The 23,891-nt window shown below is 40.6% G+C and overlaps 2 protein-coding genes across 3 annotated transcripts in view; one reads left to right on the top strand and one right to left on the bottom strand.

Annotated features, from left to right (window-relative positions):
* The window catches only part of TMOD2 (tropomodulin 2), a 46,661-nt gene extending 37,739 nt beyond the window's left edge, over positions 1 to 8,922 (bottom strand). For both annotated transcript variants that reach the window (XM_079129988.1, XM_079129987.1), the window contains exon 1: positions 8,784 to 8,922. The gene's annotated coding sequence lies outside the window, so the exon portion shown is untranslated. The remainder of the gene's footprint in view (positions 1 to 8,783) is intronic.
* A 12,783-nt stretch (positions 8,923 to 21,705) lies between these two features.
* LOC306655484 (heterogeneous nuclear ribonucleoprotein A1-like) lies at positions 21,706 to 23,076 on the top strand. Its single transcript, XM_079129991.1, has one exon. The coding sequence runs from the start codon at positions 21,770 to 21,772 to the stop codon at positions 22,733 to 22,735; it is 966 nt and encodes a 321-aa protein (XP_078986117.1). The 5' UTR covers positions 21,706 to 21,769; the 3' UTR covers positions 22,736 to 23,076.
* Positions 23,077 to 23,891: the final 815 nt, after the last annotated feature.

Here is a 23,891-nt window from a genome sequence, read left to right as displayed (position 1 = left end):
GTTGAGAATTGAGAATTTATCACCTTCACTTCATCCACATTGCCCACATCAGCCCTCCCCTCTTCTGGTCTACTCTTCACACAAATGGCCAAAGTGAACTTTTTAACCAACTCTGTTCTAGCTACTTACAATCCTCCAGTGGTTTCCCCTTGCCTTGAGGATAAAGGTCCAGATTCACAGCCTGGCCTCTGTCATCCAGGTCAGCCTCTTCCTGCCTTTACTCCCCATCTCCTCTCGGATCCAGCCTCCTGGACCACTTCCAATTCCTCTGCTCAGAGCACTCCCGCGCCTCCTCCTCTAGCACGCTCTATCTTAGGCTTCTTCCAGTCTCCGTGTGAGCTTCACTTCCTCCTTCAGACCCCTAGACAAGATCTGGGTCACTCCCTACCACGTGGCTCCCTTCTGATTACAGCTGTCCTTGGCTTTATTGGAATCACATGTTTTATCTCTGTTTTCTTTACTGATCTCTGTGGGGGGGAGTACTGTATCAGATTAATTCACTGATAAAATATTAACTCCCAACATAAGTCTTGACCCATAGTAGGCATCCAGTAAATATTGTGCAACCAATGCCAAATGAAGGAAATGAGCGTAGGGAGGTGAAGTGACCTCCAGGTCCAACGCTCTTTCCACTACATCTACTGCCTCCGCCTCCCACCATGGAGCTTTGAGATCACCTACACCCACAGAAGTTGCTCCTTTCCCTATATTTGCATTGCCCATGTCACCAATTTGATATTCCTCACTTGCTGTTACTTTTCACGTGTGCTACATGCATGGTTCTCACTCCAGCTACACCACAATCTCCCAGAAGACAGGGACCATGTTGTGATCCTTTATATTCCTGTGCTTCTCAAGGTCAGGTCTGTATATTCACTCAACAAATGCCTATTTTAAACCTATCTTTTCCAGACCTTGCTGGGGCAAGAGCAGTGAATAAAACCAATTATATACCCTGTGCTAACTGAGCTTATAGTTCATTGGGGAAAGACACATTAAGTAATTACAATAATCATAAAGCAAATTGCATATGTTGTATCAATGTACCAAAGTCAGAGGAGAAAAAAAAAGCTGTATTCTTCATAACTCTGAAAATTCAGAGAAAAGCTAGTTATCATTTAAACAAGGAAAAAACAAATACAGATATACTATGGAGAGAAGTACAGTCTTCTCATAGATTTTACTTTTTATTGATTTATTTATTAACTTTTGCAGTACTGGGGATTGAACCCATGTTCTCATAGCTTTTAAAGTTAAATCATAGCTGGGCGTGGTGGTGCATGCCTATAATTCTGGCAGCTCGGGAGGCTGAAGCAGGAGGATCATAAGTTCAAAGCCAGCCTCAGCAAAAAATCAAGGCGCTAAGCAACGCAATGAAACCCTATCTCTAAATAAAGTACAAAATAGGGCTGGGGATGTGGCTCAGTGGTTGAGTGCCCCTGAGTTCAATTCCCGGTAACCACCCCCCCAGAAAAAAAGTCAAATCATAGATTTTTCTGGCTCATAGCTGGCCTCTGTAGCCCCTCCCAGGTCCCACAGGGGTCTGCATTTGTCTTCCCAGGCTAAAGATGCTATAGTGCAAAGTTTGCAAAGCTCTGTCACAACCTTGCCTCTGGCAGGGCATGTGTCCTAAAGCACGCATTCAACATGCAACAAGACACCAACACACACTGGCATGAAGGACAGGCCAAACAAGGCTTCAGGAGTCCAGGTGGGCAAGCACACAAAGCTGGTTAGCAAAATGGAAAGCAGGAGTAGAGGCCTGAGCTGAAGGAAGGATGGCTTGGGCCCTTAAACAAATCTTCCCTTTACCCAGAAATATAAGCCTGGGAAAGGAAAGCAGAGTATGACTTTCTTTGCTTCTCTTTCTACTACCTCATTTGTATACCTGTGCTATGAAAAAGGAAAAATTAGCCAGTCACATGGGGCACACCTGTAATCCCAGCTACTTGGGAGGCTGAGGCAGGAGGTTCACAAGTTGGAGGCCAGCCTTAGCAACTTAGTGAGACTCTATCACAAAATAAAAAATAAAAAAAGTGTAGCTTAGTGGTTCTGTGCTCCTAAGTTCAATCCCCTCCCAATACTGACAAAATAAAAGGAAAAGGAAAATCAGATACAATATGAAGTGCCCAGTTTTTGGCCCTGCCTATACACAAAGAACCAGAGCCTAAAAAAGAACCCCTATTTATTAAAGTCACACCAAATAAGAAAGCAATAAACAAAAATTAGTCTTAAAAATTAGTTAAAAACGGGCTGGGGTGAAAAACACTCAGTGGTGGAGCATTTGCTTAGCACGTGTCGGGCACTGGGTTGGATCCCTAGCACCACATAAAACTAAATGAACAAAATAAAGGTATTATGTTCATCTGCAACTAAAAATATTTTTTAAAAAATCAGTGAAAAGTTTTTAAATGGGCAAAACAGTACAAGATACTTCTTAGGAGTAAATACACATCTAAGAATGCTACAAAGAATTGCTTACGAAAAGGAAAAATGCCACTTTGGGAGGGGCGGGGAATTTGGACTCAGGTCTTCAACTGTGCTGGTAATGATTTATTTCTAAGTAATTGAGTCAGTTAATGAAAAGGTATTATTCTTTATTCTTTTCATATATCTTCAATATTTTGTACTAATTTTTAAAAAATGAATGAAACACTTCACAACAGCCAAATCTGCATTTTCTAAAACCAGCAAATCAGAACAAAATTAGCCCATCAGTGTATCCCCCAACAAAACACAGATTGATCCCATATATTTAATTCACTTCTAGCTGCTGGGCAAATAAAAGACGTAACCACTGTAGTCTGTGTTTTGGAATCTGGTTATTTGAAGATGGGCCAGTTGAGTCTTCCTTATTTTAAACAACCAAATGCATCATATCACATTGTGGGAAAAACTGCAGAGGACGAAGGATAGAGAATGAGTTGGGATGAGGAGAAATTTCAGGCAAAAAGTTTGGCAAAGTAAAGAGGAGTGAGCGGAAAGGGGAACAAGGAACAGATCTTCCAGAATGAAGCATCTGTTTTTGAGACTATCTGTTCTGAATTTCCCAATCTCACAACATAAAAATTTCCAGAGCTTAAATCATGCTTGAAAACAGTCCCCTTTTATAACAACAGGCATACTAATGCCGGCTCCCCTCCAGGTTCAGAAGAGCACAGAAGACTAAAAGCATAGGCCTTTGAAGTAGCCAGCCCAGGTGATGATGCCAACATATGTGCAAGTTACCACCTTTCCAAGTTTCTGTCTCTTCCTCTGTAAAACAGGCAAAGAACAGTGCAGTTAGGCACTGCCTGATGACAGGGACACACTCTGAGAAATGCATTGTTAGGTGATTTTGTTGTTGTGAAAACATCACAGCATATTTGATCTAAGATAGCTACAATGTCACAAGCTGATATCATCTTATGGGACAACTGTTGTGCATGTGCTCCATGGCTGACTGAAAGATCATTATTAGGCACATGACTGTTCTTATCCCAGAAGGCAGAGGTGATGGTTAAGGAGATACTGTTTCTGCTAGGCTCAGTGCCTTGTGCATGCAAGCTCTCAGAGCTGTTTCTCTTTTGTCCTTGATCTGGGAATAACCTTCTTTGGGGGTATTCTTTCCCTCTGTTTTCCTTGCCAGGATTTGTTGAATACAGAGAGGCAGTATTCTGTAAGAGCTCTGGGTCAGCACTGCCAGGTATAGCAAGCCACCAGGTGTTGGCTGGCCCAACTATGACACAGACTTTCACCTGGGCAGGAAGCAGCCAAGAAGTGTCCTGGCTGGGGTAGATATTCTTTCACACAGAAGTCTAAACGTGTGCTTGGACTGCCAATTCTCTTAGTGGGTCTTACTTCCTGGTGCTTCCTCCTCCCTCTACCTGACTCTATTTTCTGAGTTCTTTCTTTCTATTCCCCTCCCTCAGCCCCACCCCCCATGCTAGGGATGGAACACAAGGCTTTGCACAAGTTAGACAAGCTCTCTACCACTGAGCTGCACCCCGTGTCAGAGTTCCTGTTTCTTGTCCTCTGTCTACCTCCATGCTTTCCACTTGGGCATCTGTGTCTTCCTGGTTTGATTTTGTTTTGTTTTGGGTACCAGTAATTGAACCCAGGAGCACTTAACCACTGAGCACATCCCCAGCTCGCTTTATTTTTTATTTTGAGATAGGGTTTCAGTAAGTTGCTTAGGGTCCTGCTAACTTGAGGAGGCTGGCCTCAAACTTGTGATCCTCCTGCCTCAGTCTCCTAAACCACTGGGATTACAGGCATGTGCCAACTGCGCATGGCTGCACCTTTTGGTTAAAACTAACTTTGGGAATTTATGGGCTTCTAACTTCGTGACTAACACCATGGGTTTCTCGCTTTTATCCTTTGATTCACATCTATTCTTGGCTTCTGCTTGCTCATGTGTCTTTGACCTACCTAGCTTGTCTCTTTAGCATCTACCAGCCAAGTTTGGATTTATGCTTTGCTGTGATTTATGGGCTGTGTACACCTTAATGATTGCTTACCAAAGGATAGGCAAAACATCTAGCAACCGGTGTACAATGGGAACTGCCTAGTCAGAATGGGTGTGTATAAACAATGGGGATGACCATACCCCCACGTCCTGGTGAAGAGCAGCCCAGTTCATATACTCCAGACTCCCCCAAGCACTCTGACGAGGGGCTTCCTGGTTCTTTCTTTGGCCTGGTGCTCCAATTCTGCTTCTTATGTTCAGGCTTGACATGGCTGGCCTTATGCCCTGTTCCAGGAGCTCCTGTCACCCACAATCCTGGAGATGACCTTCTCTTTCCCACCCCATCTCACTGTCACTAGGGGAATCTAGGAAGATGTGTGACACACACGACACAATTCATAAGGCAACCTTAATGCCCAAACAGGAGGGCAAAACATATGAGAAGAAGTAACACCAAATCACAGTTTTGAGAAATGTTGTGCTGAAATGCAGGACCAAGACCAAGGATCTCAAAATGGATATTGGAAGAAAGGTGGAGTCTCCAGCTCCATTGAAGGGCAACAGCAGAAAATCCATCTAGTTTTACACAAACACAAAGTCTTCAAAATTATGTATAAATGACTTTCTGGTATACTGAAAATAAAAAATGGTTCATAATATACAAGCAAAGTGCTAAGCAGTAGAGTCTATTGGAAGAAATGGAAAATTAAGGTTGGAAAAGTAGATCAAGGTCAAATAGTCCATTAAAACCAGAATCTGAAATTTGAATTCTAATCTATAGGTAATAAGAAACAAATGACAGGGCTGGGGATAGAGCTCAGTCGGTAGAGTGCTTGCCTTGCAAGCACAAGGCCCCTGGGTTCAATCCTCAGTACTGCAAAAAAAAAAAAAAAAAAAAAAAAGAAAGAAAGAAACAAATGACAAATATTTACAATCCACACATTTACTGAGATGTCCTGTCCTCTACCCCAAAATGCACTGAAGGCAGTGTTTCCCAAAGTTAGTTCCATACAATGCTAGTCCCTCAAGATTTTTATTTTTTGCCTGGTGCAGTGGCACATCTCTGTAATTCCAGGAACTTGGGACACTGAGGCAGGAGGATTCTGAGTTGGAGGCCAACCTCAGTAATTTGGTGAGGCTCTGTCTCAAAATAAAAAATAAAAAGGACTGGGGATACAGATTAGTGGTAAAGTGCCCCTGGGTTCAATTCCCAGTACAAAACAAAAAGGAGGGGCTGGGGTTGTGGTTTAGTGGTAGAGAGCTTGCCTGGCATGTGTGAGGCCCTGGGTTTGGTACTCAGAACTTCACATAAATAAATTTTTAAAAAAAGGATTTTTATATTTTTTCACTTAGTTTAAGATTCCATACCATATCCTATAGACACTCTCACCCTACTTCCTTCTCCATGCTCAATGATCATGAAAAGCACTAACAGTCAAGAGCAAACAAACCTTATCAGTTTTGTTTACCACAGGGTTTCCCAGATCTGACTAGGTGCTTTCTTTTTCTTGTAACACCTATTAACATTCTATATTTGGGGAAATACTGATTAAGAAACTCACAGATCATGTACACATATGCTATATTAGGCATTCATACAAGAAAACACACATACCTTAAATTATTATTTATACACACACACACACACACACACACTTCAGCTATAGCAAAATTATTCTCACAGTAAAGAAGTTTGTATAAGAGAATAACTGTTGTCTTAAGAGTTAATTGTTTTCTTGTTCTGGTAATAGGGGTCTCTTCTGCCCAGGACTTTTATGACTTCTTTGAACAATTAGTCTATAAGGAAAACATTTGGTTATGTGTGATTTACTCCACAATTTCTGTTCTGTTCAAAAGCTAGATCAATTCATTACCCAATACTTCCTTAACCCCAAATAAAATGAACCATTCCCTATATTCTCAAATTTACTATAGTAGCCTATCATTAACCATATAATTCTCTACAACACACTTTTTCTTTTTACTTATTTACTGATCTCTAGTTTTGTACTTAAAAGCCCAAATTTATAGAAAATTAAAATCGTTCAATAAGCACCTGTATATGTTCTTGTTTTTTTCTTAATAATTTTTAGGTGTCAGTGGACTTTTATTTTACTTATTTATATGTGGTGCTGAGGATGGAACCCAGTGTCTCACACATGCTAGGCAAGTGCTCTACCACTGAGCCACAACTCCAGCCCAGCACCTGTATATGTTCTTAATTTACCATCTGTCTTCATTCTGCCACACAAGCTTCATTCTTGCACCTTCTCTTCCACCCCTGTGTATTTTTTCTGATTTGGCTGAAAGTTGTAAATATCAATGCACTTCATCTCTTCTATGAATATCTCCAAAGAATAAGGACAGCCTATTACATAACCACAATACCATTATTACACCTAAGAAAATTAATATTAATTCAATATTACCTAATATTCCAGTCTATATTCTTGCCTCCAAATTGTCCTTTATAGTTTTTTTTTTTTCTCATGTAGGATTCAAAGTTCACAGTTCATTGTTATATCACAAGTATTTTAATCTACAATAGATTTCCCCTTACCCCCAAATCTTTTTGACAGGAACACTATATAGGTGAAGTTACCACCTTATTACAAGAGGAGATTCCATAACAGGTGCAGCTAAACTTGATAATTTGGTTGAGTTGGTGACCTCCTAACCTCCCCATTACAAGGACACATTCTAAGTAATTTGTGGCGAGGTACTTTGAAATAATTTGAAAATCCCCCTTCCCAACAACCTTCCACTTAAAAGGTTTTAGACCTGATGATGGAGTCCTTGTCTGGGTCAAGCATTAGACTAAGATCTGCACAGCACTGATTTTCTGCTTCTCTCATTCCTTCTATTGTGTATTTATTTTTCAAACAATGACCCATCACTGCACATCCTCCCTTCTCCTACTATATCTTCTCTCTGGTTATTTCTCCTGGAGCTTCCTCCCCCACCTTCTTGCTGATCACATTTGATAGCTCAGGCCCAGCTAACCCTTTATCTGCTGATCACATCACCTCACCTTCAGCAAAAGAAAAACCACCACATTGTGGCTTACCAATCACAGTAACTTACAAAAATTAAAATTCAAAATTTACTGGGTTAAACTGAAAAGAATAGATAGGGGAAATCAGTTTTATTTATTTTTTAAATTAGAGTGCCTAAGCCCTAAAAGAAAATCCTCCTCACTAGGGCAAAGCTTCTTGTTCTGTCACAATCAGGCTTTTTGTGATAGTGTTAAACAGAAGCACCCTCATTTCTTCAGTTCCCTGATATGAGAATCTAGGAAGAAACGAAGTTTAGAAATCATTTAGTCAAATGCTCCCATTTCACATGGTGAAATCAGCTCAGAGAGATGAAGGGACTTAAGCAGGGTCCCTCGGCGTCTTCATGGTGGAATTACGACAGGGGCAAGGTTTCTAAAATACCCACTTTGATGTCTTGTTCATTCCCTACGCAAGGGCCTCATGAATCAGATATTTAATAGGCCCAGAAGACGCTGTAGCATTTATAGCCTTTTAACTGCTAATTTGAATTTTAACCACATTATCTTCCCATCTTTCAATATTTCAAGTAAAATTTTCCATTAATAGGTTCTTATTTAAAAAAAAAAAAAAAATCAGCCTTCATTTTTGCAGGTCAACAGGGAAAATTTAGGCAGCCCCGGGAGCACATACCACCATTACTTTAACCAGAAAATGATAACAATGATCATGATAATAATAATAATATTTAATAACAACCATTATTATTATTATTATTATGATCATCATCATCATCATTGTCTCGAGAACCTGCATGAGGCAGTTTTATGGGAGGTTGAAACGCCCTGCCAGTGACAGCTCCAGATATCTCTGGAAAAGACGCCGGCGGAGTCCACCCTTCTCCGTCGCCTGCTTTCACGAGGCCATGAGATGCGTAAGACTCAGGGAGCGTATCACACGTTCACAGGAGAAGAGAAAGTGGGGAACAAAGCCCGGCATGGAAAAAAACAGCCCCGCAGCCCGAGGGGACAGGAGACCGCGCCCTCACTGCAGCGGCTGTGCTGGTGGCCGATGCCGCAGAACCGCAGTGCGGGGCGTGGGACCCACACCAGCCCGCTGCCTCCCTCCCGCGCCACCCGCGCTCTGCACCCGGCCGCTCCGCGCAGCCCTCGGGGCTGGGAGGCAAGAAACGGCCCGCACTGAGCGCCCGCTTGGCCGAGCGCCGACACCGCGGAGCATCCTCCAGCGGACAGCTAGGGCGCGGCGGCCACCGCGCTGTGGGCGCGAGGGCTGCAGCCGGAGGATGGCCCAAACCAGTCCCCATCTGCCCCCGGAGCGCTCACCCGTCTGTGCGCTCATCCCGGAGCCAGCGGTGCTAGCCGTCAGTCGTCAACTCCGAGGTAGTGGGGTCGGATGAGCTGGGGCGGCGCCGTGGCCGGGGCAGGCGCGGCGATCAACAGGCGGCTCCCGGCCGGGCGCGGCGCCGGGGCGCGCGGCTGCAGCGGAGCAGGCTGGGAAGCGTAGTTCCCGGTGGCGCGGAGCAGCCGCGCGGAGGCAGGACCCCCGCCCACGCAGCAAAGGTTCTGCGGTCCGCCCTTTTCCCGCACTAACCCAGCAGGTGTCCTCTGGTAGAATCGGGGTCCTCACTTATCGGCGTTTTGCAAGGATGGAAGAGCTTGGGGAAAAGGCTTTGTAGGCTCCTTTGAGATGCTCGAGGCTAAGGATGGGGTGGGTGTCAGAGACTTGTCAAGCTTGTAAGGAGCGGCTGAGTGAGTGAGCATCATTACATGGAGCCTTGTTAAGACGGGGCTCAGGAATAGACTAGACCTGCTCGAGGATTTACTGGTTGGGCGGGGGCGTGAGAAGGAGGAGTAGCTGAGTTAATTGCCTCTGGAAGAGAGATAAGCAAGGTGGGATTTAACGAGGTTAAAGTTATGTCCTGAGGATGTCGGGGAGCCCACGCACACGTGGTGGCTTCACTACTTGTGAAACTGGACCGTTTAGCCTATCTAAGACTTTAGCATCCTCATCTGTAAAATAGGCTTAAAGATTAAAGATGTAGTGAGGATTAAAGACTCATAACATATGCCTATGTCAAGCACTTAGTGCATACCCAAAAAGGGTTCCTTTCTTGGAAGTTACAAGGGAGTACTTGGGCACCTCTACCAGGAATGTCCTGCATATAGTGCTAAACTAAAGAGAGATGGACCTCATTGGGCTGAGTAACTGTTAAAATCCACTGGATTTATTACTAGTCGTTTATCCCCTTTCCTTCATCCCTGAATATGTACTGAGATGTCCTCTCCCCTACGTGTTTCTTAGGAGCTGCAAGATACTGTCTACTTTCTGAAGCATCTGAGTTGGGTGGGATGACAGAACAAAGCCAAAAATTATGAAGATACATGACATAGTAGGATTTCCTTCCAGAAGCTTGTTCTAATTATATGTAGTTTTTCCTCCTTTTTAATCCCTTGCTGCACGCTCTGATTATAACCTCTGCTTATGGCACTTATCTTGACAGTTTCAGATATTTTGAGTTTCGTTAATTTGCTACTATGCAGTGTTTCACATTATGGTGGAATTTGCACTTAGAGATGAGGTGGAGGAAAATGAACCAAGGATGCAGCATGGCTGTGTAATCCTGAAACAGGCAAAGGGTGAATGAAGGTGAAACAGCACTGTAGTCAAGCATGAGGCATACAGCAATCATGTGGCCAAAATAAAGTGTTGTAGATTCTATATTTAAAAATAATAATGCCACTTGGCATTTACAAAAATATTCTATTCATGTTCTCATTTGATTTTTGCAGCAAGCCTGTGAAATGGACAGGAAGAGGTGTTTTTCTTCAGAGTTATGTGAAGCATACAGAGGTGATATGACTTACTCAAGGTCCTCGGCTGGTCAATAAGCATAGGGTGCCCTTATGTTTTCCTTTGTACATTTCAGAACAGTACCATATCTTTCCTGGCAGGTGGGATGAATCAGAAAATATTATTTCTCTAAAGCTCTTAGAACTAGTGTGATGAACTCTGGCACACAGTAGCTGATGACTTGAGAGATCAGTGTTGTTTCCACTTGTGTTAATCAGTTGTGGTAATAGTCTGTAGTACGGACTCCTTGTCAGAATGACAAATCTGAGCTGAAAAGAACTAAATGAAATGGTGGTACGACCAAAACCATTTAAATCATGTTCTCAAGTTTTCCCATTTATTTGTTACTCCATATATCCCATATAACAGACAGGTTGTCTGACTTTTTAATGTCATATGTTTGTTAAATATTGTGCCTTTTAAAAAATAAGAACAGAGCTACTTACAGATCCAGTCAACCATTTTCTAGAGAAAGCTGATGGTAGACTGAAAATAATGAAGCAGTTTTATTCATATTGTAACAAAGAGTAGTAACGATACTTGGTAGTATGCTATCTTTTTCTTTGGTTTTCTCATGGTTCTGGTTACATGTGATGAAATGAATGGAACATTACTTCAGAAGTAGGTTGTGAAAGGAAGTAGACATTGAAATTATTTCTCAAGTTAAAGACATAGTTGGCAGCCAAAGACAGGATAGGAGAGCTATCCTGCACTCCCAGAGTCATATGTAAACTCCAGAAGAACATGAACACCAAACTAAAGAAGGAAAGCTGTGAGAAGGAACTTCTGGTCAACCTCTGTCTGTCCCATGAGAGCTGGAAGCTAGCTGATGTTGATGAACGGATGAATGAGGATAAGTGACGTCCCCAGACCTTATTATTTTTATTTTTTAAATTTTGAGACAAGGTCTAAGTTACTTAGGGCCTCTCTAAATTGTTGAGGTTGACCTTGAATTATTTGTGATCCTTTTGTCTCAGTCTCCCTCAACCTCTCAAGTGATGGGATTACAGGTGTGACCACTGTGCAGGCTTACCCGTTCTATTTTTAATGTTAAAACTTAATGGGAGAAGTTCCTGCTGTGATGGGTCTCCCTGACGCGTCTGATTGTCCTCCGCCGGGAGGGCTGGGAGCGGGCGGTCAGTCGGCCTTACCTATCCCGGTCTGACCTTGTTGGGGAGTGTCCCCTTCCCTTGTCGCTGGTGGAGAAGAGCAGGGGGGCTTAAGACCCCGACATCTGGCGCCCAACGTCGGGCCCCTCAAGGCTGATCCGCAGGCGAAGCCAAGAGGCAGTTTCGAAACCGAAAGTACCGGCAGATCGGGCCAAGCGAGTTCCGAGGTAAGGCATCCCGGAAAAGATGGGGCAAACACACACCACACATGGTGACCCTGCGCTCTCAGCTCTTAGACTCAAGCTGAAGAGTAGGGGCCTTGAGTGGCCTGATACACAGGCAGAAAAAGCCTGGGACACCTTTACTCGGGTGGCCCCTTGGCTTCCCGCCACTAATCTTTTTGACTGGTCCTCATGGGATCGTGTAGAACAACTTGTTAAGAAGAGGGAAATCAATTTAGGGGAGGGTCCCCCATTGGGAGTCTACCCTACATTATCCGCCCTTAAGGCCTGCTTCTCTCCAGGACCTCCCAAAGGGGGTTCCAAGTTTCTGCCCAAAGAGCCCCCACCTAAAGAACCGCCGGCTCCTCCCATTGCATCTCCTTCCAGAAACTTGCCACATAGTAAACAACGTTGGGAGACCTTTAATGAGGAGCTCGATCCATCTCCATCCGCTCCTCCCAAGGTTGAGGAACCACAAGGGCAGCCAGCCTCTAAGCGTAGGGAGGGCCCATTATCACCCCGGGGAGGCTCATTGCTGCCATCTTGTATTCTGGGGCCACATCAGACTCCAATGAGAGCCCTCGCCCTCCTCCTTCCGGATGGTGGGAAATCTTCCCGGTGGCCATTTTATGATACTGGGCAAGAACTCACAGACTCTAACCTACCCCCTCCCTGTATGGCCTTCCCTGTAAATGTTAAAATGTTAGTTTGGGAAGGAATGACTACCGATCACAAATTGGCCCGTGCTCCATGGGAAGGTGGATTGTGGCTGCCAAAGATATTGGCACACAGCTTCCGTGAGCGAGTGGGCAGATGGAAAGGGATTCCTTATCTTTAAGTCTCTTCTTTCTTGCGCTTCTCTGCTCTTCCTGCAAACTCGACGCCTCCTTCTTCTCCCCCTCTTAATTCCTCCTCCTCCTCCAACTTCCACCCACCCAGCCCACCTAGTCCTCCTGCCATGAGGTCCCACATACGCCGGTGTGGAGGGAGTAACCAGCCCAACCATCAGTGGCATGTCCTAGTGAGGAGTATGATACAGTAGCCCCAGTCCCCACAAGTATTGGGAGATAATTGTTTCACAATTTTCTGCGACCAAACCTGAATTGATTACTAACCAGGAATAAGGGTTAAAATGCCCTAGGCATCAAGTTTCTGCTAGAATATTTTAGCCCCTTTCAGATCCTGATCTCAGTCAAGGCTTACGTTGAAATGTAAATAGAGAAAGCCTGAAGGCTCAGTAGGAGACCCGTCTCAAACCCAAAAAAGAAAAAAAAGAGCAAAAAGTCTTACCTGAACTCCAGCAAATGTAAATTTTATGGTGCTTTACTAAAGTAATTAATGGCCATATCACTTTTCCAGGACTCTTGTTTTTTTTGAATTCTATATTTTTTTTGAGCTCATGACTTTTTTGATCAGTTTTATTTTTTTTTTTATTCAACTAGAGTTTTTGAACATCTGTTACATTGCAATGGAGATTCACCTATAAAGTTTCAAGACCTTTCATTTTGTGTTATGTGTATGTTGTGCTATCTAATGTTATGTTTTGTCTGTATCAAAACTGAGCGCTCCTAAAATTAAAATTTAAAAATGGATCCAAATACTTTTAATTCACGTGATTTAAAAAGGTTCAATTTAAATTGGGTAAACTAATAGAAGTAAAATGTCTTGAAAATAACTCGCAAGTCTCTAGGTGGTCAGACTAATAAAATGTTGATGTTAATAAAATGTCTAACATCAATTTTTCTAGGACTTTATTCCAACAAGAAAAAGATGGCAAATACTGTTCAGGACACTTGTCTAATATCTTGTTTTTTTTGTTTTTTTTTTTTTTTTAAGAAAATAAGTGAATTAGAGTTGACATGCATGGGATTACTCAAATGTGTTTGTAGAGAAAATTATTTTGTGTCATCACTAAACTAAAAACAAGGTTACTAAAAGTTATGTCCTAACAGGTATAATTCTATATACAAAGGGTTCTAAAGGTTTCAACTGTGTTTCAATTAGAGTACTATAAATAACAAAATATTTAATCTTATTAAAATGGAGTAATTTATATAAATTAAGAAATTTCATAAGAGTTGTTTCAGAATGTGAACAAAAAGGTCAACAGATAGGAAAGAAAAAATAAAAGGTTCTAGATATGGAAATATATTTAGTGAAAAACAAAATGTTTCTGGGTAAGAAAGTGCTTATGTGATAAAATACATGAGGGTCTAAATAAGTGCTAAGAAAGTCTGTAAAGGGCAAGTTTCAATAAGTTTGCATGTAACTAAGTTGGTTGTATGTATGTGACACAGTTAAAGCTATTTAAGGTTTTTTCCTACGGTGAAATACTAATGTTCTGATATAAACCAAAGTTTAATCTATATGGTAAAATGACAAGGATTTCTTAGAAACACTAATTTACTCTCAACTTTGTGTCTATTAAGCTTTATTCTTTAGAACAATTAGTCTTAAAAATTGGGTTTATACAATTATGGTTAAGCAACTGTTAGAGTATTGAACTACATTACAGAGTCTAAATTTTTCTTTAAAAACTAAATTTGGTAAGATAAAAATGTCAAGGTAATTGTGAAATGGTCACTCTTTGTATATTAAATGTGTTCATATTTTCCAGGTATACAAGTTTTTAAAGCAGGGAATTTATCAAGCTGCTATTCTCCAGATTAAACTTGTCTGTAGTGGTAATTTTAAACTTATAAAGAGTAAATTTTATTGGGGATCTATTTCTATCATTTAATGTTCTATTATAGGACCTGTTATCAATAAGGTATATGTAAAATTTGTTACTTTTTACACTGAGAAAATTTTAAGTGTAAATGTATTTCTAAAGGTTAGAGCCTGATTTGTTTAAAGGTTAATATTGTGAAACATAAAAACATTTTGCCACACACACACAAAAAAAAACCTTAATGGGAGAACAATATTATCCCCACTTCATGCTGGGGATTGAACCCAGGGTCTCTGCACATGCTAGTCAAGTGCTCTACCAATGGGCTACAGCCCCAACCCTAGTTAGTCTTTAAATCTAATGTCAATGTCATACTTTTTTTTTTTTAAAGAAAGAATCTGAGCCAGGTCTACACCTTAGTTGAAACCCATCATCGTTTCTGGACCATATCTTATACATTTAACTTTTTAACTTTCATCTTGGAAAATGAAAATGTAGAACTGGAACGGAACTCCTAGAGCTAGAAGGACCTTATGATCATCTTGTGTTGCCTCTTCTTCATGTAAGTGAGGAAGTCCATATATCGAGACAACAAATGTCACATGGCAAAAAGTAAAATAAAAAAATCTATGTGGCAGTTACAGTGAAGTAGTTTAAATTTTCAAAATGGGATATGTATCATACCTCATACCTACTAACAGGAGTAGGTGCCGTGGGTCACCTACTCAGCTTCCATTCCACTCTTACATTTTTCTTTGGAGTCCTGTATGTGTGTTTTCCCATCAGTGATGGTGGCACTAACATTACCTCAGAGGGAATGAATGAATGAATGAGCTTATTTTGGGCAAAAGGAATAGGATCCGCTTAACTGTAGAAGATTAGGCGTGGCACCTGGCTCTGTTCTGGCCAGTAAGACTGAGGAGAGGTCTGCTGAAAAGACTTCTGGGAAAGGTTTTATTGTTCTTAAGCAGAGACACATAGGGAAACCTGGTACGGACTCCACTGAATACTGTTGTATCTGGCCTTGTGACCTGAAGTTGGAATGACCATCTTAAAACCATCAGAGGATCCAGCCTTAGGACCCAAATCAACACACTGATATGAAGAGACAGAATGAACTGGGGTCTGCCATTGTCACGTCAATAAACCAATCAGCCTTGGTACCGTCCCACTTCTGTATTTCTTGTTATATGAGATAATAAATATCTGTATTATTGAGTCAATTTGAAATATGTTTTCTGTCACTTGAAGCTGAAGGCATCCTAAGTGTTACAGGTGAAACCTGAATGTAATTTCTTTGGTGGACCGAAAGACTACTTCCTAGAACTGATAAAAACAACCATCCATCACAAAATCACAGGCAAAGGAAATGGGAGTGCTTCTTATCACCTCATAGATAACAACACAGATTTTAACATCAGACCACATGAATTTGAACCCAGGTATTTCTTGGTAGTTTGTGGCACAATTTTTTATACTTCGCTACACCTTATTTTCTTCAACTTTATACTAAGGATAATAATACCACAGGGGAATGTGGAGGAAAAAACTAATATTACATAGGGATGTTATAAAGATCAAATGAGATAATTTGTGTGAAGTATGCTACAAAGTTTGTTAGGACTATAAGAGCAGCAACTGCGTTGATGATGTATGAATCAAATCTTATTCATAATGTAATGGGCAGCAAGCATTTTAAATTGAATCACTATGTAATAGTGATCATGTTAAATGACACACAGTGATGCCATCAGCAAAATCCAGAATATGGGAAACTAAGTCACAAACAACACAGTTTCTTTGACTAGTTGCAAGAAAAATAAAACAGTGAAAAAGAGCTTACAGATACATAGAAATATAATAGACAACCAAAGAAATATGTGGATCTTTATTTGAACAAAGCAACTGTTTAAAAAAAACACATTAATGACACAATTGGGGGAAATATGAACACAGGATGTTTGATTATATGAAGGTTCTATTTAAAATGTTTTGGATGTAATAATGGCATCGTGATGTTTTTTAGAGTCCTTATCTTTTGAAGTGATAAACTGAATATTTACAGAAGAAATAATATGCCAGGTGCAGTGGTGCACACATGTAATCCCAGTAACTCAAGAGGCTAAGGCAGGAGGATCCCAAATTCAAGGCCAGCCTAGCACTTAGTGAGGCCCTGTCTCGAAATTTAAAAAAATAAAATAAAGGGGCTGGAGTTGTAGCTCAGTGGTAGAGTGCTTGCCCAGTACACGTGAGGCACTGGGTTCCATCCTCGGCACCACATAAAAATAAATAAGTAAAATAAAGGTAATGTGTCCATCTACAACTAAAAAAAAGTCAAATTAAAGTACCACTGGTGATGTAGCTCAGTGGTAACCCCTGCTCCCCCAGGGTTCAATCTCTAGTACTGAAAAAAAAAAAAAATTCCAGGATTAGAGTGAGGTTACTGTGGCAGGATGGAGGTATAGATGAAACAGGATTGGTTGCATTTTGGTAATAGTTGAAGATGAGTAATAGGGTTTTGGTAAACCATCCTCTTTACTTTTTTTTTTTTTTTTTAATACTGTTTTATTAAGATATTCCATGCACCATAAATTCACTCTTTTATTTATTTATATGCAGTGCTGGGGATTGAATCTTAGGCCTTAAGCAGGTTAGGCAAGTGCTCTACCACTGAGCCACATCCCCAGTCCCTAAATACACTCTTTTAAGGTGTACAATTCAATGTTTATTAGTATATTCACAGAGTTATATAACTAGCACCCAGTCTAACTCTAGAATATTTTCTAAACCCCCAAAGAAACTCCATACACACTAGTAGTCACTCCTCATCCCTCCCACATTCCCACTAATCTTTTTTCTGTCTTCTCTAGATTTGCTTATCCTAGACATTTCACACAAACAGATCCTAATACCAAAACCAGACAAAGAGATAATAAGAAAGAAAAATCACAGGCCAGTATCTCTCATGAATATGGATAGTTAAGTCCCCCCAAAAATATTAGCAAATTGGGGATCAATACTTGCCAAATGATACTGTTATATTATGTGCACCTATGTGTATGTAACAACAAAGTCCATTATTATGTATAATTATAATATAGCAATAGAAATACGGAAAAAGAAAAAGTATTAGCAAATTGAATTTGACAATGTATACAAAGAATTATACACCAAGACCAAGTGGGATTTATTCTAAGTATAAGCACGGTACATCATTCAAAAATCATTAATCTAATTTATCACATCAACAGGCTAAAGAAGAAGAAAAGAAACATATTAACATATCATAGGTGGAGTAAAAGCATTTGACAAAATCTAACATGGATTCATGATAAAAATCTCTCAGCAAACTGGGGATAGAGGGAGACTCCCTCAATTTGATAAAGAATATCTATAAAAACTCTAAAGCTAACATCATACTTAATGGTAAGAATCCAGATGTTACCACCTAACATTAGGAGCAAGGCAAGGATGCCCTCTGTTGATACACCCATTCAACATGATACTACAATTTCTAGCTAATGCAATAGGATAAGACAGGCTGGCTGAAAGCAGTGTGTACACAGATTGGAAAGGAAGAAATAAAACTGTCTGTTAATAAATACTGCCTCTATAAAAATTCCAAAGAATCATTATTGAAAACTCCTGAAACTAAACTATATCAAAGTTGTAGGATACAAAATAATAATATTTGTTTGGGGTGGGGGTTCTGCGGATTGAACCCAAGGACACTTTACCATTGAACTACATCCCTAGCCCTTTTTATTTTTTATTTTCAGACAGGGTATTGCTAAGTGGCTGAGGCTATGCACCACTGTGACTGACTCTGAGATACAAAAGTAATATTCAAAAGTCAGGTGCTGCTAGACATGGTGGTGCACACCTGTAATCCCAGTGGCTCAGGAGGCTGAGGTAGGAGGATCTCAAATTCAAAGCAGCCCAATCACTTAGTGAGGCCCTAAGCAACTTATCAAGACCCTGTTTCAAAATTAAAAAATAATAAAAGGGCTTGGGATGTGATTCAGTGATTAAGTGCCCCTGGGTTCAATCCCTGGCATTCCCCCAAAAAATAATAATAAATAATAATAATGAGAGAGAGAGAGAGAGAGAGAGAGAGAGAGAGAGAGAGAGAGAGAGAGAGAGAGAGAGGGAGGGAGGGAGAGAACTGGAGCCCAGAATAAACTTAAACAAACATACCGAACTGATCTTTGACAAAGGAGCAAGGGCAGGTCAGTGGAAAAAGGCTGGACTTCTCACCAAATGGTGCTGGAACAATTAGACATCCACATGCAAAACAATGACCCTCAACACAGACTTTACACTGTTCACAAAAATTAACTCAATGTGGATCACAGACCTAAATGTAAGATACAAAACTATAAAACTTCCACAAGATAACAGAGGAGGAAATGTAGGCAATGTTAGATTTGGCAATGACTTTGGACGTGAGATCAAATACGTGACCCATGAAGGAAAAAATAGTTGACAGAAGACACAGACAAAATACACTGTTAAAGAAATTAAAAGACAGGCCACAGATTGGGAAAAATATTTTAAAAACATATATTTGATAAAGGACTTGTATCCAAAATACATGAATAACTCTTAAGGGGTCAACAAAAGGAAAACAACCAGCTTAATTTTAAAAATGAACAAAAGATCTGAACAGACACCTCACCAAAGAAGGAAAAATAGATGGCAAATAAGCATATGAAAAAATGATCAACATCATTCATCATTAGAGAACTGTAAATTATAACGCCAATGAGATACCACCACACACCTGTTAAAATAGCTGATATTCAAAACACTGACACCAAATGCTGGTGGTGATGTGGACCTACAGGAACTCTCTTTCATTGCTGACAGGAAGCAAAATAGTACAGCTGTTTTCAAAGTCAGTTTGTTAGTTTCTCAGCTAAATACAGGTTTACTATATAATCTAGCAATTGTGCTCCTAGGTATTTATCCAAATGAGCTACAACTTATGTCCACACATAGAACTGTACACAGATGTTCCCAGTTGCCAAAAATTGGAAACAACAAAGATGTCTTTCTATAAGTGAATGGAAAAACAAATTGTGGTACATTCATACAATGAAACACTGCTAAATGATATGAAGAAATGAGTTCTCAAGCCACAAAAAGACAGGAAGAATTGTTATTGCATATTGTTAGGCATATAAAGCCAGTTCAAAAGGTTATATAGACTGTATGATTCCAACTGCATAACATTCTGGGAAAGACAAAACTACAGAGACAGTAAGGGTCAGTGTTTTCCAAGTGTTCAGGCCAAGGAATCCCCTGTGATTCACCTTTATGAACAGAGGTGGCTGTAGTGTGTTCATTTTCACGACTCTATAAGATGCAATTATAAACACAAAGTATAAATGCTTATGGGATGCAATGAAAGCAGTGCTATAAATACCTACATTAAGAAAGAGCAAGGCCTCTCCCAAAGGAAGGGGGCTCCCTGGAAATAGTCATCAAAACTTTACCTGCCCTTGATAGCAAGTGCCCTTGGTGCCCTATCCATATCACGGGGGATTGCTGGAGACTGTGCTTTTTTCAGACTTCCAACTGGCAGCAACTATATCTCTTTCTCTGGCCACCAGAGCCTACTCTGCCCACATTCAGGGCAAGTCAAAGCACCACAGGATTAACACCTTCTCCCCACCCAGATCAACCCTCAGTCAATAATTATTGATGTTCCCCACACACTCCTCCCCTTGGCTAGGATAACAAAGGTGCATGCTCTTCATTATCTCCCAGAACTTTTCAGTGGAATTAAGCTTGCCTTCCCCAGCTTATTTCCCCCACCTATGGCTATTTTGTGGGAACACTTCTTAAATAAACTTTTTCCATTCAAAGAGTGGGGGGAGGGAGGGAAGGAAGAAAGGAAGGAAGGAAGGGAGGGAGGGAGGGAGGGAGGGAGGGAAGACAATGAGTTGGGCTCAGTGGTGTGTGCCTCTAATCTCAGTGATTTGGGAGGCTGAGGCAGGAGAATGGTAAGTTCCAGGCCAGCCTTGCAACTTAGGTTCTAAGTAACTTAGTGATACCCTGTCTCAAAATAAAAAATAAAAAGGAATGCAGATGTAGCTCACTGGTAGAGGATCCCTGGGTTCAAAACCCAATACAAAACAAACAAACAAACAAAAAAGACAGGAAAAGAATGAAATAACTCAGCTCTATAACCTCACTTTATTCCTTGATAAGCTAGAAAAAGAATGGCAAATCAAATTCAAAGCTAACAGCGCAGGGGGAATAAAAATTAAAGTTATAATAAGCAAAACAGGTTAGAAAAATAATAGAAATCCTCGTCTTTGAAAACTGACAAATCTTTAGCTAAACTGACAAAGAAAAACAAAAGGAGGTGCAAATAATAAAATTGGGAATGAAAGTGGGGACATGGTACTGACCAGACAGAATGACGAATGAAAGATGGTTATGAATAATTGTATGCTGATGAATTAGCCTACACGAAGTGAACAGATTTCTAGAAGCACACAAATTATCTAAACTGAATCAAGAAGAGACTGAAATCTTAGTGACCTACAATAAGAAAAGAGATTGAATTCAACTCTGTCCCAACAGAGCAAAGACCAGGACCAGATGGCTTCACTGGTGAATTCTACAAAACATTTAAAGAATTAACACCAATTCTTTTTTAATGCTTAAAAAAAAAAAAAAAATAGAACTGAAGAGAGCACTTCCAAATTCATTGTATGAGGCCAGTATCACCTTGTTACCAAAACCAGAGAAAACACCAGAAAAACAGATCAATATTCCTTATGAATCTTCAACAAAATACAAGCAAACTGAATCCAACAGCACATTAAAAGGATTATACACCATGACCAAGTGGGATTTACCCCAGAAATGCAGGTTCTTCAACATAAGAAAATCAGCACCATATTTACAGAACACATCATATTTATAGAACGAAGGGGAAAACATTATCATCTCAATTGATGCAGGAAAGACATTTGGCAATATCACCACACATAGTTTTTTTTTTTTTTAACTCTCAGAAAACAGGGAATGGAAGGAAAATTCCTCATCATGATAAGGATATTTATGAATAACCCACAGCTTTCCTACTCAGTAGTGAAAATAAAAAAAAATCAGTAAGGACATAAGGATACCATGTCCTGTTTCCTCTTTCACCACTGCTGTTTATCATTTTACTGGACATTTGGCAAGAACTAGTAGACAAGAGAAAGAAAGAAGTAAAAGGCATCTAAATTAGCAAAGAAGAGGTAAAACTACCTCTATTTGCAGATCACATGATTCTATATATAGAAAACCCCAAAGGATCCACAAGAAAGCTACTATAGCTAATAAAAGAATTCAGGGTGCTCCCAGGAGCAGGCGGAACTTCACAATATGCCTGCGCATACTCGCCATTTTACTTCACATGCGCTCTCATCGTTGAAGTCTCTGTTCCTGCTGCCGTCATGTCTAAATCAGAGTCCCCTGAAGAGCCCGAACAGCCGCGGAAGCTATTCATCGGAGGGCTGAGCTTTGAAACGACTGATGAGAGTCTGAGAAGCCATTCTGAGCAATGGGGAACACTCACGGACTGTGTGGTAATGAGAGACCCAAACACCAAGCGCTCCAGGGGCTTTGGGTTTGTCACTTGTGCCACTGTGGAGGAAGTGGATGCAGCCATGAATGCAAGACCTCACAAGGTGGATGGAAGAGTTGTGGAACCAAAGAGAGCTGTCTCAAGAGAAGACTCTCAGAGACCAGGGGCCCACTTAACTGTGAGAAAGATCTTTGTTGGTGGCATTAAAGAAGACACTGAAGAACATCATCTAGGAGATTATTTTGAACAGTATGGGAAAATCGAAGTTATTGAAATCATGACTGACAGAGGCAGTGGAAAGAAGAGGGGCTTTGCTTTCGTAACTTTTGACGACCATGACTCTGTGGATAAGATTGTCATTCAGAAATACCATACTGTGAATGGCCACATCTGTGAAATGAGGAAAGCCCTGTCAAAGCAAGAGATGGCTAGTGCTTCATCTAGTCAAAGAGGTCGAAGTGGTTCTGGAAACTTTGGTGGTGGTCGCGGAGGTGGTTTTGGTGGAAATGACAATTTTGGTCGTGGAGGAAACTTCAGTGGTTGTGGTGGCTTTGGTGGCAGCCGTGGTGGTGGTGGTGGATGTGGTGGCAGCGGGGATGGCTACGATGGATTTGGTAATGATGGAAGCAGTTTTGGAGGTGGTGGAAGCTACAGTGATTTTGGCAATTACAACAATCAGTCATCAAATTTTGGACCCATGAAGGGTGGAAACTTTGGAGGCAGAAGCTCTGGACCTTACGGTGGTGGAGGCCAATACTTTGCCAAACCACAAAACCAAGGTGGCTATGGCAGGTCCAGCAGCAGCAGTAGCTATGGCAGTGGCAGAAGGTTTTAATATTGCCAGGAAACAAAGCTTAGCAGGAGAGGAGAGCCAGAGAAGTGACAGGGAAGCTACAGGTTACAACAGATTTGTGGACTCAGCCAAGCACAGTGGCGGCAGGGCCTAGCTGCTACAAAGAAGACATGGTTTAGACAATACTCATGTGTATGGGCAAAAAAAACTCGAGGACTGTATTTGTGACTAATTGTATAACAGGTTATTTTAGTTTCTATTCTGTGGAAAGTGTAAAACATTCCAACAAAGGGTTTTAATGTAGACTTTTTTTTTCTTTTTTCTTTTTTTTTTTTTTTTTGCACCCATGCTGTTGATTGCTAAATGTAATAGTCTGATCATGACGCTGAATAAATGTGTCTTTAAAAAAAAAATAAAAGAATTCAGCAAATTTGTAGACAACAAGATTAACATACACACAAATCAGATGCTTCTATCCACCAGCAATGAACGATTGGAAAAGAAAATTAAGAAAGAAATCTCATACACAGTAGTATCTAAAAGAATAAAATGACTGGGAATAGATTTAACCAAGGAGGTGGAAGGCTTGTGCTTTGGAAATTACAAAACTTATCTACAAAATGAAAACACTAGTTTTGGCATAAGGAGAGACTTATGGACCCATGGAGAAGAATTGAGAGTTCAGAAATAAACTATATATCTAGGGCCAGTTTGTTCTTCTATTTTCCTTTTGACAGTGCAGGGAATCAAACCCAAGGTGTAATGAAGGCTAGCCACAAACTCTATCACTGAGCAATATCCCCAGTTGGTTTTTGACAAGAGCAATATATCCAAGTAATGGACAAAGAATGGTTTTTTCAGATGATGCTGGGAAAACTTGATTTTCTCATGCAAAAGAATGAATTTGGTCTCCTATCACAAGCCAATTTAAAAAATTAATTCAAAACTGATTAGTGACACAAATATGAGAGTCAAGACCCTAAAACTCAGAAGAAAACATATGGGTACATTTTCATGACCTTGGATGGGCAGTGGATTGTTGGTTATGATACCAAAGCATAAACAATTTAAAAAATAAAGTCAAACTTCATTAACATTGAAAATATTTTGTCTATCAAAAGGCATTAACCAAAAATGAAGGGGTTGGGAATGTAGCTCAATGGTCGAGTGCATACTTAGTACATAAAAGGCCTTCAAT

This window comes from Sciurus vulgaris (assembly GCF_902686455.1).
Source record: "Sciurus vulgaris genome assembly, chromosome: 2".
In the NCBI taxonomy this organism is placed as follows: domain Eukaryota; kingdom Metazoa; phylum Chordata; class Mammalia; order Rodentia; family Sciuridae; genus Sciurus; species Sciurus vulgaris.
The sequence above is the reverse complement of the archived record's forward strand: the minus strand, read 5'-3'. Positions and strand labels throughout refer to the sequence as shown.

Bases quoted from the DNA above. Each gene is read 5' to 3' on its own strand.
- LOC306655484 (XM_079129991.1), top strand. From the start codon at position 21,770: ATGTCTAAATCAGAGTCCCCTGAAGAGCCCGAACAGCCGCGGAAGCTA.